The sequence below is a fragment of the Artemia franciscana genome, chromosome 18 (assembly GCF_032884065.1).
Source record: "Artemia franciscana chromosome 18, ASM3288406v1, whole genome shotgun sequence".
Classification (NCBI taxonomy): Eukaryota; Metazoa; Arthropoda; class Branchiopoda; order Anostraca; family Artemiidae; genus Artemia; species Artemia franciscana.
The window spans coordinates 32,234-48,003 of record NC_088880.1 but is presented as its reverse complement, the minus strand read 5'-3'; the positions used below and the strand labels follow the sequence as shown (position 1 = coordinate 48,003).

At 35.9% G+C, this 15,770-nt stretch overlaps 1 protein-coding gene across 1 annotated transcript in view; it reads right to left on the bottom strand.

The window, feature by feature from the left end:
• Positions 1-5,795: 5,795 nt before the first annotated feature.
• The window catches only part of LOC136038974 (mannosyl-oligosaccharide alpha-1,2-mannosidase IA-like), a 12,561-nt gene continuing 2,586 nt past the window's right edge, over positions 5,796-15,770 (bottom strand). Inside the window, exon 2 of the mRNA XM_065722492.1 lies at positions 5,796-6,477. Coding sequence (XP_065578564.1) covers positions 5,796-6,477 — 682 coding nt within the window. The remainder of the gene's footprint in view (positions 6,478-15,770) is intronic.

Sequence of the window (15,770 nt, the reverse complement as noted above, 5' to 3'; positions counted from 1 at the left end):
CATTTTGGAGCAGCACTGTTTTCGGTTACGACTCTATCTAGGTAAACTAGCTCAGATCTACCCAGACGGCTCTATGAGGCTAAGCGGGTAGAGTTGCCTTACAGGAAGAGGGACAGAGAAAGCCGCGTATGGAAGAGCTGGGATACACAACCATCTAATAGCACAGAACAGATCCAACTATATATACCCAACCTATTTTTATGGTTACCCTTAAAATATTTTAAAAGGGCTTTTTTGGGTATAATGACTGGATCATTATACTGATGTCAGTATATCAACGTCAATATATTACTGACTTTGACAGATTGAAAAAAAAATATGTTGGCATTGGCATGTGATGCTATATTTATTTCAGAAAAAGCCAGAGGTCAATGACGAAGAAAAAATAGCAATTATTAGAAAATTAGTGAATATTATAAACAAATCAAAAAGAAAAATTTAGCCTATATTACCCTACAATTTCTTATGTCCCCTTCCAGGCTTTTTACAATAAGGACGTCGACTCGGTTGAACTCGTACAACGTAAAATGTATTGTTGCCACCCGACCAAAATTCAGTTTACTAAACTCGAAATTTTTTTTTACCAAATTTTACTAACTCTCCAAAAATTTTAGCGCAGGTCACGGCTGCTGCCGCGATACGCGCGTTACCGTACGCAAAATATGACATGCAATGTTCTCAATTTCGGCAACTGCTTTGAAGTACCATTCTTTACAAAAATCACACCATCAGGTTGAGCGTATCAGAGAATTCTACTCAAGAGGTTTCAAGCTCCTAACTACAAAAATGCGGTAATTTGGATTTTTTGCCATAGGACAGATCACGGAAGTGTGTTTTTTTGTTTGTTGGTTTGTTTGTGGTTGTTTTTTTCCAGGGATGATCCTGTCGATTCAGTGGTCCTGCAATGTCACAAGAGGGCTCATTCTAATGGAAATTTCAAGTTCTAGTGACCTTTTTAAGTGACCAAAAAATTGGAGGGCACCTAAGCCCCCTCCCACGCTAATTTGTTTCCTAAGATCACCAGATAAAAATTATGAGATGGTTATTTTATTCAGCATGGTTGAAATCCCTAATAAATATGTCTTTGACGACGACTTACTCCTCCACAGTCACCGCGGGAGAGGCTGCAAGTCACAAACTTGGACCAGAGTTTACACATAGTAATGGTTATTGGGAAGTGTACAGATGTTTCCAGGGGGATTTTGTTTTGGTTGAGGGAGAGAGATTCAGGGGAGGGGCTAAACGGGGGGATCTTTCCATGGAGGAATTTGTCCCATCGATTGATGAATAATCCCCTAGATCATACGACCATTTATATGTCTCTAAAGTCCATGTTAACGGAGATTCGGCTATCAGCGGGAGAAACGTCGCACAGTCTTAGAGCTGGCGAATCAATAACGATATCTGCAGGAGGATCTGGAATTAAAAAAATAATGGCAACAGTTGGTTGGAAAACAAAAGGTACCGCTAGCTACAACTTAATATGGAAGAAATAATGTTGAACGAGAGTGGACACACTTTGAAGAATTTGGATAAATCAGCTAGGGTTTATGATGACCTTGCTAAATTAAAAGGTTTTACCAAACTTTTCCCTTGATTCGGTCCAAAAACTGATAAGATTTGGGGATATATTTGTTTATGATTGTTCCCTCCTCTACGTCCCCCTCTTTATGCTAAAGCTTTATTGTGGTTAATAACTTTTAAATATTATGGTGGTTTTTGGCTAATTTGACTATAGAAGCATGATGGGGATGGTTCTCTTCTTGCCCAATCTTAGGAAGTTGTGAAAGCTGGGACCTGAGTACGATGGTGAAAGGTAGATTACTTTCCCACGTGGCCTAAAGCTGAAGCAAAAGCAGTCCCTATTTAACAGAAGATCGAGTTAGTAAGGGTGTAAGGAGGCAATCCCTAATTATATTATGGAAGTAAAAAAAATTGCAGAAGGAAAATAAATTATGGACAAAGGGAATCAAGAATCGATATGGATAAAAGCTTTCAGTTGACACAACAAGCATTCTTTTAGGGCACCTTACTGTTCTCTTTTTGCCTAATCTGAGCAAGATGTGAAAGCTGAGAGCTGATTAGGACGGTGAAAGATATATTACAATCATAAATGATCTCAATTTGCAGTCGTTTGGCAAAATATTTAAACAACAGATTCGTGGAAATGGACTCCGAAAGGCTTTGTATTTCAATAAGAAGAAAAACACAATGGATATGCTTCAAATGCGTATTGTTCAGTCAAATTTAGAAATAATGATCTTTTTGGTGAGTCTAGCTATGGTAGCAAACTCAATCTTCAGTAATTTATCGAGGTCTAGAAGGAGGAGAGCCAATGTAAATTTACAGCTCACGGAGCTGCAAAGGCTAAGTATGGACCCTTATCCAAAAAGGATTTGGGTTGTGTCCCAAACTCAAGATTGGCAGGATAATATCCTTGAAAGATGAATTCTAAAATTATTTCAGAATAAACTGGGACAGCGTTTTTTGGAATATGAATAAAGTAGAAAGTGCTATAAAAACACATGATACAAAATTCAGGTCAGCCATTAGAGTGGACAAGAAAGTTGATGTTGTCATTTTAGCAACAAAGAGTGATTAAAAAACAATAGGCTCACTATTTGGCTTGGGAAGGAGTAGGGTAAGACAACCAGTAGTCGGCCACCTTACCATTCAGCCATTTTTAAAGTTTTTTGGTACCCTCTCCTACAAAAAATTCTTGTATACCCCCTCCCCCCACTACAAAAATCCTGGATACGGCCTTGGGGCTATACAATATTTTTCTTTGAATTGATGAGGGGAAAGTAACCCTCCCTTCTCTCCTTGGGCTACCTGGAGGCTGAAAAGGCTGATTTCCAAAGCTGTTGTCTGTTAAAGGTAATCCCTCAAGATTAATTTTCAATCTTTCAGCCAAGCTTAGCAAATTGACACGTTGATTGGACAACATTGATAATTCCAAAAATTAGTAGGCTAGCCTCGTGTTTGAAAATAAAGTCTTAGTGACCAGGAATTGAAATCATGGCGTAATAGCCTAACTACGCTATTTAAACGGTAAAAATTTGCTAAATTTTAGAAAAAATTGGGACAATACACTCTAAAAGTTAAGGGATCTTAATGAAAACCCCATCATAAGTTTCAGCTTGCCCGAGAACCCTATTGTAGAAGTTTCATGTTTTCATCTTGAACAGTGTAGTATTGTATTTTTGGCCAAGAGAAAGATCACAGATGCGTGTTTGCTTATTGTTTTTTTTAGGGACGGTCATGTCGAACCAATAGTCCTAGAAAATCAGGAAAGGGCTATCATTGCCGAAAGTCATCTCTTCCCCTTCATTTATTCCTAGTCCAATTGAGTTAGCATTCTTAACATTAATGTCCAAACCTGTTTTTGTACCCTGAACTGAGAAAATGTAAAAAAAATAAAATCTTTAGTAATGCTATTATTATTTCAGGAATATAATAAAAATAGAAATATAGTATAATATAATAATTGCAGAGAATAAATATAAGAGAAATATACAGTAATTATAAACCTTTAGTTAAGGGAGCTTAATACTTTTTTGTCAGAATTCTGGCCTTTAATGGTCGCGTCTTTTGTATTACGTAGCCTATTTTTTTTTATTGCTTTAGTAGTTATGCCTGTATCAAGGACTTTTATTTGGGGGGAGGGGGCTGCAATAGGATTTTTGTTTTTGTTTGGGGGCTTTAAAAAAAAAACTAAAAACGTATCAGAATTTGTTTATATTCAATTCAATTTATCTATAACCCATATCTTAGAAAAAGAAGACAAAACGCCTTTAAGATGGAGCAATAGGAGAGAGAAAATAAAAAAAAGGCTATAAATAAGGACAAATCAACAACAACAGACAATCAAATAAACAATGCTGACCAAGGATGAGGTCCTATCGACATAGAAGAACAAATATCATTTAGCCTTTTATCAATAGCACATAAAGCCGGAACTGGGCGGAATTTACACATTAAGTAACTATTTCTAGTCCAAAGAGGGTAACTGAGACGGAATTTCGCATAACGAAAATATACTCTACGAACGGATAGTTTCTGAGGTGCAGTAAAAAACTGCCAAACCGGACAAAGAGAAAGGAGAAAAGGTGCAACTGGGCTATTCTAAATTTTTGCTAGATTTAATTTATCTATGTGTTTAATATTAGATACAATTGAAGCATAAGCAATTCTCATTTTTTTCTTCAAATTTTCAAGGGATAATTTCACAGTTTTTATCATATTTTTTCCAATGGGTATTCCAAGGTAAACTAATTTTTGAGAAAGGGGGACTTGAACATTAGCTAAAGATGAAATATTAGGGTCATTTTTTTCCTTAAAATTGAAAGTTACAACAGCAGTTTTTTTTTCTACATTGAAAGAAAGCCCAATATTTTTGTATTCATTATAAAGCTGATAAAATACGTTTTCACATCCACTAAAAGTACGGCTTAAATTCAAAATTTCATCTGCAGAAGTCATTAATGACAAATTTAATCCATGGTAAATACAATTGAAATTGACAGAATTTTGGGCATGTTAAACAAAGTTATTAAACAAAGACGGTGAGGTAAGGCGACCTTTGCGGACTCCTTTCAAAATATCAAAAAGGGAACATCTCCCCTTTAATTTCACCTTAAGGTGACGGTACATATGCAGAAGGCAATTTACAATACAAAAATTTACCCTGCTTTTATACGCTTCAAGTAAAACTTGGGAAAAATGCAAGAGTCGTAAGCTCCAGCAACATCGAAAGTACACTTAGGTAGCACAAAAGGATGGTATGGTATCTACTTCCTTCTGCATCAACAAGAACATTCATTGAAACAAAAATGGCTTGCTCTCGGCTGATACCTTTTTGGTAACCAAACTGGTGGGGTGAGACACAACACTTTGAAACAATTTCATCCAAAATAACTTTGCCGCTTAAAGCACGAATCCTTAAAGCCATCAATGGTTAGACCATTGTTCAAGTGGTAGTAACCATCCGCTTCACACATACCAACAATATACTCATTCTCATATGGGGTTCCCATCTAGCCCATGTTCACTGCACTTTTTGTAGTCAATTACAGACAGTTGAATTTTTTGTTTCTGGCCCAAATCTCTTGGTGATTAATTGCAAGTTCACTTGCATAAGAGTCGAGGCAGATTGCAGGAGGCCCTTGTAGGCCTTGAATTGGACTCTTATTTTCATTTATATTCATTGCCAAATTTGTCAATATATTATATATTTCAAATTTGTCAATATATTGCTTCCCCCACCGTGAATGAACTTGTTAGAACCTCCAACAGGTTGAACCCAACCCACCGTGAATTAGCATGAGAGGGTGGACTCTAGTTCAGCATTGTTGAGTGATATGCATGAGAGGAAAATTTTCATGTAAGTCAACTCGTAGTCAATTTGCGATTGTTCCCCAGCGAGAACCCTCAACCAGTACGACTCTAGTTCGGCATTGTGAAGGGACACGTTTGCACGGAGCATAAATGGGAGACAGTAACAATGGCCATCAAATGGGTAAAATTAACCTTGACTGGGCTGCCCACTTAATTGGACAATCTGTCTTGGCTTTTTTCTACAATTGGCCATGACTTTGACTTTTCCCACAACTATTCTCTTTTTTTTAAATTCAAAATTTTTGAATCATACGCCATAAAACGAAATAAGACTCGACAACTTCAGGTCGAAGAGCATAATATTTCTCGCTTGATTCTAAAGTTAGAGCTTCTAAACCATCGGAAAACCTGAAATATTCTGGTTCAATACCAGTTTCTGATCTAATATACGACTCATGTCAGGTATTAGTAAAGCCTTTGCCTATATACAAGTGTCGTACAGCAGATGAATTAGGAAGGTTTTGAGACCCTAGAGCAAACATTCCACCTGAAAAGCAGGCGAGATGTCCCATTTTCTGGTCAAGTATTTGAATTTTCATATCAGAAACATAGAGAAGGCCGCCTCGACTTTCTCTAATCATCCACTTGTCTATGGCCTTCATAGCTGCTACATACATTTCTTTTGCCTCTAGACCTTCTTTCCCAGAATGAATGTAAGCCTTCAACAAATATTCGTAAAAGCTGTCACCAGATGCACCCAACGATACATCATTCTCTACCCATTTTCCAGTTATAGTATTCAAATAGTTAAAGTATAGTCCATTGGGCTTGGGTATGTCTCGCATTACTTTTCGAACTATTTCAACTTTTTCTCGATATATAGGATTCCCTGTTATGTCTGACAAGTATTTGAAATCTAGATGCAATGTTCCAAATTCTGCGAGATTAGCTGAATCATCGATTGTCCAATCATAAGTACGGCCCCTACCAGTTTTGGGATTTATGAGGCCATTTGGAATCCCCGTTGGAGTATTGAAAGCTGGCAACAGCAGTTGAGCGATTTCTTCCGCTTTTTGTATGAGTTTATAATTGCCTGTCTGAGCATATGCTGAAAGAAGGCCACCAACGAAGTTGGTATTGCTATTTTTGGATCAGTTTATAATTTGCTTATTACCTCACGACAGCTATTATCATTACTTCACTCAAAGTACAATTGTAATTTTTATTGAAAGTACACACTTTCTTGTGTACTTGGCGTCAATGTTCATTTGTTTGTTGTTTCTTTTTGCTGATTTTTTTTGTGTCATTGTTAAACGACAAAAGATGGAATATCGTGCCATAAAAATTTGTGTGGGACTAATAATTCTATTCTACAACGTACATATGTGATTTTCACCCAAATTTTGCCATCATTAGCATAAAGCAGAACAGACACATTATCTGTTTCTTTGCTCCAAAGTGCAAATTATTAATTACATATTAATTATATTAAATATATATTATATATTAACAAGTTGTTTGTTTTTTTATTATTATTTAATATTTGAGATGATGCCTGAAAGTTTCATTTGCCTGATTCTGTAACTTTCTTGGTGATATAAAACAAAATCTATCCCCAAAATGATTGTTTACAATTTATTATGTATTTTTATAAATAAAATTTATTTTCATTTGAACAAATAAGTTTTAATTTTTATAGTTTAAATTTTTATTCAAGTTTTTTATTTTTTAACTAAAAAATTTAATTTTTATTATTTATACATTTTTATCTTTGCTTTCTTTAATAATACCCTTTAATATCTATTTTGACTTAATATCTTTCAGAAAATGGCAAATCTTCCGAGAAATCCAAATTGTCATAATTACGAAGAATCACCTCAAAGTCAACATCAACATCAACCTCAGCCTCGAGTAAATCACCAAATGATTTATCCTTTTCCCCGGGCTTTTTCAGTCAATCCTGTGCAGCAAGTAATTCTTCCACCTCTTCCACCAGGGACAGGTGGTCCCTATAATTTTGTCCCTCAAGTATTGTTATATGGACATCCTTCAATGATGCCAAATGCACAAAATGGTCCACTCCCTCCATTTTCCATGGTTTCAGCTAAAGGACCGTAAATTCAATCTGGACTTCCTAGACCAGTAAGTTTTTCTGTGTTTTTTTTTCGTTTTTTTTTAAGATAATCACAAGTGAGTAGTGTTTATCTGATTTTCGGTACCACTTTCAAGTCTGTTTTATTGAATGTTCGTCGTCAAAGTTCGCTTTTTTAAGTTTTTCTGTTTTTCATTGTTCTCATTACTCTGAGAATAGCTTTTTTTTTAAGAAAACCATAAATAAGAAGTTTGTATCTGATTTTCGGTACCATTTTCAAATCTGTTTAAAAGAATATTCGTCGTAACCAGAGCCGTCATCAGGATATGCTATAGAATTTCAATAAGAATGTCTATTTACGTCTAAAGAGATTTAATTTCACATTTTAAGGATTTTCTTTCAACCTTTAAGGAAAATTCTATGCGTCTAAACCTAGTATTAGCGCAAAAAATTGTCAAAAAAGATTAGGAAATAAAGTAGATAAGAGAACTCACTTACTCTCACATAAAGGCTTAAGCTGCATCTGAGCTTGATAATAATGATTATGGTTCCTCTTTAAATATATGCTGTTAAAATTCTAAGCCATTATTTTCTTTTCTTTGAGTTCAACCAGGGCACTCTTTTAAGGGTTTAAAATATGCTTGAAAAATTAGAGGAAGGGGGCGGGGGGTTAGCCGGATACTATGGATTTATAAACAACTAAATTAAAGAAATAATTTGTCGGTAATTTTGAAGTAAACCTTACAAGGGTCTTAACCTAGCCTAACTAGAAAAAGTTAATGACAAGGACCACAAGGAACATAAACACTATACACAGTAGTATATACACAAGTATAAATTCACGAGTTTTTAGTTATTGTTTTTTCTGCGTTCAGTATATAAAAACTATTGCTGGAATACATGTTCTTTGAAGCAAAGCATGCGGTTTCTTTTACTCTTTGACTTGCCTAGAAAAGGCTCCCGGATTGCCATATTACTTGACATCCCTCCTCCATTTTGGGCAATAACGAATTATTCTAACGAAGATTTTCTTGTTGCTTTTGCTGATGATACCACTCTTGGGATCCTTGGGAAGACGGAATGTGATATCAAGTCTAGTCTTGTGGCATTATTCGAGAGAGTTATTTCATGGTTTAATGCGAATTACTTGGTTTGAATGTTGGTAAGTTACATTTTCTTATTTTTTCTCGAATGGGTATGGCTCTTCTTCAGCTTACACACCTTTAGGTGTTACAAGGCTCATTGTGTAGATCAGAGAATCGGGTGGTCCAGTTTCTTGGTATCTTACTTGATGACAATCTTTCATTCAGAAACCATATAGCCATGATGAGGGCTAATTTCTTACGGAGATTGAGTATCATTCGTAAACTTTGACACACATTTTCTGGATCTTTTCTGAGACTTCTTTTATTCTGTCTTGCCAGGTCATATGTTTCTTATTGCCCCATTGCATGGATATTTGCTTTTGCGTCTACGCTGCGGTCACTTTCTGTCATGTATAATAAAGCACTGCATCTGGTTATCAACAGCAACCGTTCTTCACCAACATTGCTCAAAAGCCTACGGTCTATTTACACTATTTATTGTGCTTCTTTTGTCTTTCATCAGCTTCACGGTAATCTTCCAAAATCTCTTCGGAAAATACCAATGTAATTTCTGATTTAGCTCCATATAGCCTTTGTTCTTCAAATGCTATCTACATTCCACCTACCCCTACTATTCAATCAGATTTCATCCCCTCATTGCTCGTCAACAGGTCTGGAATTCATTACCTTCATCAGTACAGACATGCCACTCGCTTGGGACTTTTAAAAGGGTTCTTAAGGATCGTTTAATAAAAATAGAATAGCATTATTTTTCCTCTGAGAAGTTGAGGTCCCCTGTGTTTTGTTCAAGGTGTGTGGTTGTCTTTTCTGCGCTTGACTCTTTTTTTTGTAGTTGTTGCTTATATTATATCCCCCTTATGTATACTGCTTAAATTGTAGTTGTTGCTTGTATTTTTTTCCCCTTTGTATCCCTGGCCATGGAGCTTTTCGAGGGGGAATAAGTGCATTGTATTTCAAATTTGAATTGTATTTTGTATTGTCTTGTATTTAATAATTAAGTCTCTCTCTCTCTCTCTCTCTCTCTCTCTCTCTCTCTCTCTCTCTCTCTCTCTCTCTCTCTCTCTCTCTCTCTCTCTCTCTCTCTCTTTCTCTCTTTCTTTTCCTCTCTCTTATACAATATTATTATATATTAATATTATATATATATATATATATATTTATATATATATATATAATTTAAACTGCTGTTTCAGTAAAGTTTTTCGCTAAAAACCCCTTAAAAAATTATTTCTCAGTCTTTTATGTATCGTAACTTCCCCACTAAGAGAGGTCAAATGTGAAGTAAGATATACCTCAACTGTCTGATGCTAAGTGAGAATCTAAATTTAGAAAGGAGCTTTAGTAGAGTAAGAAATCAGTTAGCCTGTTCTGTAATGTTTTCGACGGGTTATATTCGTTTCATTGATGTCTTTTTGTCATCTTTATATTTTTCCTTTATAGTTTACAATTTTTTCTGGTCAGTTGTTTATAGTAAGTGTTTTAGTTCTTATCTTTAGATCACAAAATTTAGATCACCAAGGGCTAAGTGACCTTTAGTTTTCATTTTAATGTACCCTTTCTCTGTCTGTTTGTTTTACCAAGCATGTTTTTTTTCTGCCTGATGCGTCCACTGCAATACTATCCTTTACACCTCTAAGAAACATCAACTGTGTCTGGGGGCCAGCTGCCCTCAAATCTTTTTGGTTACTTAGAAAGGGCACTAGACCTTTTTTCTGTTGGAATGCACCTTTTCTCTATCTGACGTTTGTTTCACCGATCACGTTATTATTTTTGCCTGATATGTCCACTGCAATACTATTCTTTACACATCCAAAAATGTCAACTGTGTCTGGGGGCTAAAAGGCTGTCTGACTTAACAAAGCATATCAGAACAATAAAAACTTTTGTGGTGGTTGAATTTTCCACATGGATATCACCTTTGCCAAAGTAAACAACAAGACTTTTAGGTCGAGGTCGCAATACTTAAGCAGCATCTGAACTTGATAATACGATTATGGTTCCTCTTTAAATAGATGCTGTTTGAATTGTAAGCTATTGTTATTATTTTTCTTTGGGTTCAGCCAGGGTACTCTTTCTAATATTTAGAATATGCTTGGAAAATATGAGGGAGGAGGGAGTAGCCGGATACTATGGATATAAATGCAACTAAATTAAAAAAAAAATTGTGAAATTAAGGAGTAACATTAAAACTCAAAACGAACAGAAGTTATTCCGCATTATAAGAGGTTGCCTCCTTCCTCAACACCTTGCTCTTTACACTAAAGTTTTAGAAAATTTAAAAAAGCTTCCTCTTCTAATGAAACAGCCCTTGTGTTTCAATATATCTTCCTAAAAAAAATTGAGACAACAGTCAAACTTTAGCGTAAACAGCAAGGTATTGAGAAGGGAGGCAATCTATTCATATACGGAGCAATTTCTGTTTGATTTGTGTTTTAATGTTGCTCCTTCCTTCCTAGTAAAAAAAATTGATCTTTTGTATCAAATTAGTGATCGTTTTTCAAATAAGGCCGGTAGATCTGGCCCACCCTTCATGAAAAATTTCCCTCTCCCTCTCAGATATTCTCCCGTGGAAGTTTTTTTCGTTGTAAAATACACCCCCACCCCTCTGCAAAATTCTCTCGAGACAGTTCCATCTTCGCCGGAAATTTTGTAAAATTTCTTGAGAACGATTCAGTGAGAAAAATTCACCTTAGATTACTTTCTTTCGAAATATATGGTAATTTACAACTGTTTTCTCGATCACTTCGGAAATCCCCCCTCCATGGAAATCTTTTCCCAGAAATCGAAACTCGCTGAATATTCCAGATAATTCCAATATCAGCTCCGCATGCAAAATTGAGCTGGTAAAAAGAAAAGAGACAATTAAAAGGAATTTCATACAGGAGTTCTGTCAAATCCTTCTTATGTAAATTTTCCCCTGAAAAGTTAATCCCTGTCAATTTCTCTTTCCACTGAAAATGCTCCACATAGAAACCAACTACAATCACCGCCCCCTACCCCATAAAAAATGTATTAACTTCCAAATAATAAATACCATACGTAAACAATGGGCAAATTTCTGAACATATGGCCCTCTCCGAAAGGACATCGGGGGCCCTTTTGTCACTAAGGATATAGGTACTTCTGTATAATAGCGACCCCATTTAAGAAGTGAAGTTAAGTGAAGTATACCAAAACAAGATGAAAACATAATACGTTATTAACACAATTATAGAAACTATAGAAGAAAATTAAGGAAAGTAATAAAATTTTACTTTCAGCAAACCATGTGTTGACACACTAACTAACTTTTCCTACATGGCTTAGTTGTTTTTTTTTCCAAAAAGGCTTTTGTTGAAAAAGCATAAAGTCATGTTGTTTCCATTGACACATTGTTTTGTTTTGGGTAATATCTACTTATCCTGGAAAAGTCTAATTCTCTCTTCTTCAGTCCTTGGCACATCTGCCAAGGACTGTAATTGTTAATCTGTAATTTCTCTCAAAGAGAAATTACCAAAAAAATCGTGCCGAGGAATCACAAGAACAAGCAGCTAATAGAGAAAGTAAGAAAAAAAAGCGTAGCGAGGAATCACAAGAGCAGCAAGAAATCAGGCTTGCGTCTCAAAGAGAAATTACCAAAAGAAGGCGTGCCGAGGAATCACAAGAACAACGTGAAAACAGGCTTGAGGCTCAAAGGGATAATGCCAAAGGAAAGCATACCAAGGAATCACAAAAGCAGCCAGAAAATTATCACCTGGCATTCAGGTGCAACCCTGTCGATGATTATAGCTTGAGTAGATGTGTTCAAATCGGGACTATGTCTAAAATTTGTCCCTATTGCAAGGCCTTGAAATTTAATGGTGAAACAATGGGATTGTGTTGCGCCTCAGGAAAAGTGAAACTTCCTCAACTGGCTGCAACACCAGAGCCATTAAAGACTTTGCTTACTGGAACTACGTCAGAATCTAAGCGTTTTTGTTAAACATCAGAAAATGTAACTCATGTTTCCAAATTTATGCCTACTTTCAAAGATAAAGGCCAAATTTATAATAGAGCAGGGTCCCTTCTGCCATTCTCAGGTGAGAATCATAAATTTTTACAACGGTACTTCATCAGTGATAGCAATTCTGAATTGAATGCACGTTGCGAAATATCTTTCGACGTTGAAAGGACTATCGTTTCCCAATTGCAACATCTTTTCCACGAAAATAATGATTTAGTGCGCCTGTTCAAAACAGCAATCGATTTGATCCCTACTGACACGCATAAAATTGTTATTTTCGCTGACAAAACGCCTACTGGCCAACACGTGCGCTGATATATTGCTCCAACTATCGACGAAGTGGCAATCGTTATGGTCGGTGATCAGTTTTTACCTTGAGATATTATTCTTCATAAGCGAAACGCTCAGTTGGTAAGAATTGCTGAAACTCATCGATGCTACGATGCCCTACAATATCCTATCATTTTTTGGGATGGAGCCGACGGCTATCACTTTAATAATAAATTGATAGATCCATCCACTAACAAACAAACGGATAAGAAATGCAGCGCAATGAATTATTATTCCTATAGACTAATGATCCGTCACAATGAAGATAACTATATTTTAAAATGCCGTCAATTGTTTCACCAATATTTCGTTGATATGTAAGCAAAGATTGAATCAGAACGTTTGCTATTTATCCGTCTAAATCAGACCAAGCTCCGCTCTGAACAATACATTCATTTGCGAGATGCAGTTGTAAATGACGGTAATACCACTAGTGTTGGAAGATTAACGATTTTACCTTCGTCATATACCGGTAGTCCCCGTCATATTCATGAATATGCTCAAGATTCTATTGCGTATGTTTGTCTCTGTGGTCGTTCAGATTTATTTATTAAATTTACATTTAATCAATCTTGGGACGAGATACAGCAGATTTTACTTCAAGGACAATCGGCAGTTCATAGACATGACATTACGGCCCGTGTCTTCCGGCAAAACTTGAAATCACTGATAAACTACATAGTAAAACTTAAAGTGTTTGGGTCAGTGCGATGCTGGATGTACTCAGTGGAATGACAAAAACGAGGATTGCCACACGCACATATACTAATCTGGCTACATGATAAAATTACTTGTAATGAAATTGACGGAGTGATTTCAGCTGAAATTCTTGATGAAAATGTCGATAAGGGCTTATATGATATTGTGGTAAAAAATATGATACATGGACCTTGCGGTGCACTGAATGATAAATCACCATGTACGGCCAAAGGAAGGTGCACAAAGCAATATCCTCGACTTTTAGTACCCAATACAATTACTGGCAATGATGGTTACCCACATTATAAAAGAAGATCTACTGAAGATGTTGGTAAAACAGCATTAATAAAAAAGCACAACGGTACCACCATCGAAGTAGATAATCAATGGGTTGTTCCATATTCACTTTTATTGTCAAAAACATTTAATGCACACATAAACGTTGAATACTGTAATTCCGTGAAGGCAATCAAATACATATGTAAATACTTCAACAAAGGCAGTGACATGGCAGTTTTTGGCTTGCAGTCTGAAATCAGTGATATCGATAAAATCGTACAATATCAGAGTTTTAAGTTTGAGTCACACGAAAGCTCAGCAAATTCCTCTTGAGCTTAAAGTGGCAGATGATCAATCTCGCTTAAGCCAATCCAAAACGGCTTTTAAATCCAAACTATTTTTGTAAATCAATATTTAATTGATCGGCCATGTATCGGTCAAATAAAATTGAATCTATACAAAAAGAGCCATGCAAATAATGTTCAATGAAGGTAAAGTTCTATGTTCTTTTCTTCTAAAAAGAAACAGGTTAGAAACGTTTGACTACAGGAAAGGTATGTTGTGACTCCAGTTGTTTAAAAAATACAACAAAAACCCTCACAGAGAGCACATTTTCTGATGACACTTCTCATCCAGATTCTCCCTCCTTGACCCGTTTTCAAGACTGTTTCTTCCTTGTCTCTCGTTCAATGCTGCACCTCCAGATATGGAAAAACCTTTGTACCTTCGTTATGGAAAAAATAACCAAAATATCCCGCTAGTTTCCCTCTTTATTATTTTATGCTGGTGCTCCCCTAGTTCTGTATTTGTTCCATTGATGAAAATAGTAATGACACAGATGAATTTTACTTACAGCTAAAGGAACAAATAAACAGGGTCCCAGGTAAACATATAGTGCTTTTATTATGAGATTTTAAAGCCCAGGTTGGAATAAATAGGGATAGATGGTATCCAAGCCTAGGCAAATTTGAAATAGGCAAAGAAAACAGAAGCGGTTACAGATTGCTGTAATTTTATAGGTATAACAATCTAGTAATAACCAACACAGCATTGGTCGTAAAATGACCCATAAGTTCACATGGTATTCACATGGTGGTAAGACAGCTAACCTTACTGACTACATATACTGTAAACCAAAAACTGGCAGTATTGATTAAAGATACTAGGGTATATAAGTGTTCCGTCATTGATGTTAAAGATCGCTATCTAGTAGTGTCTAGGGTTAATTTAAAGCTGAAATTGCGGAAGAGTAACTATCTTCCGGAAAGCTAGGACATTGGTAGACTCCAGGATGAACTTCTGACAGAAATTTATTCTTAAGAGATGAATATAAAACTAGAAAATCTAAATTGGATAATGTAGATGATGCTAGGAGTAATTTAAGGAAATAGTTTTTTGAAATAGCCAATTATGCCTAGGGATTAAAGTTAGAAACACGGGTTGGAATACTAGGTGAAATGCTTCAAGTGTAGTTGAGCAGAGGGTCTCATACGCTGCGAAAATGATTCGTGCAATATTGAGAGAAATTAGTAACAGTGTCCTCTATTTTTTAACGTACATGTTCAAATTCAATGGTCAATCCTTAATAAATGTAATGTGTCACTGAGATAAATAATAAATACTGAACGAAACAGCTAAGTTGGGAGAGCGTTAGACTGAAGATCTAAAGATCCCTGTCGCCGTTCAAAAAGTGGGTTAGCAAAGTAATAATGCTACTTGACAGTTTTCAAACTTGTTGGTATATTTTGTCTGAAAATACCATTTTTACTTATAAGATTAATTTTGCTCAAAGGAAAGCTGTCAAAATACAGGTTGTACTCTTCCTTGCAAAAATAGGGTGGCATAGTTGCAATGCTACTAGGCCGTTTTCATGGCCCAGTTAAATTTTTTGCAGATTTTGTCTGAAAATACCAGTGCTTCCGCTATCCCGGATATGTTTTCCCGT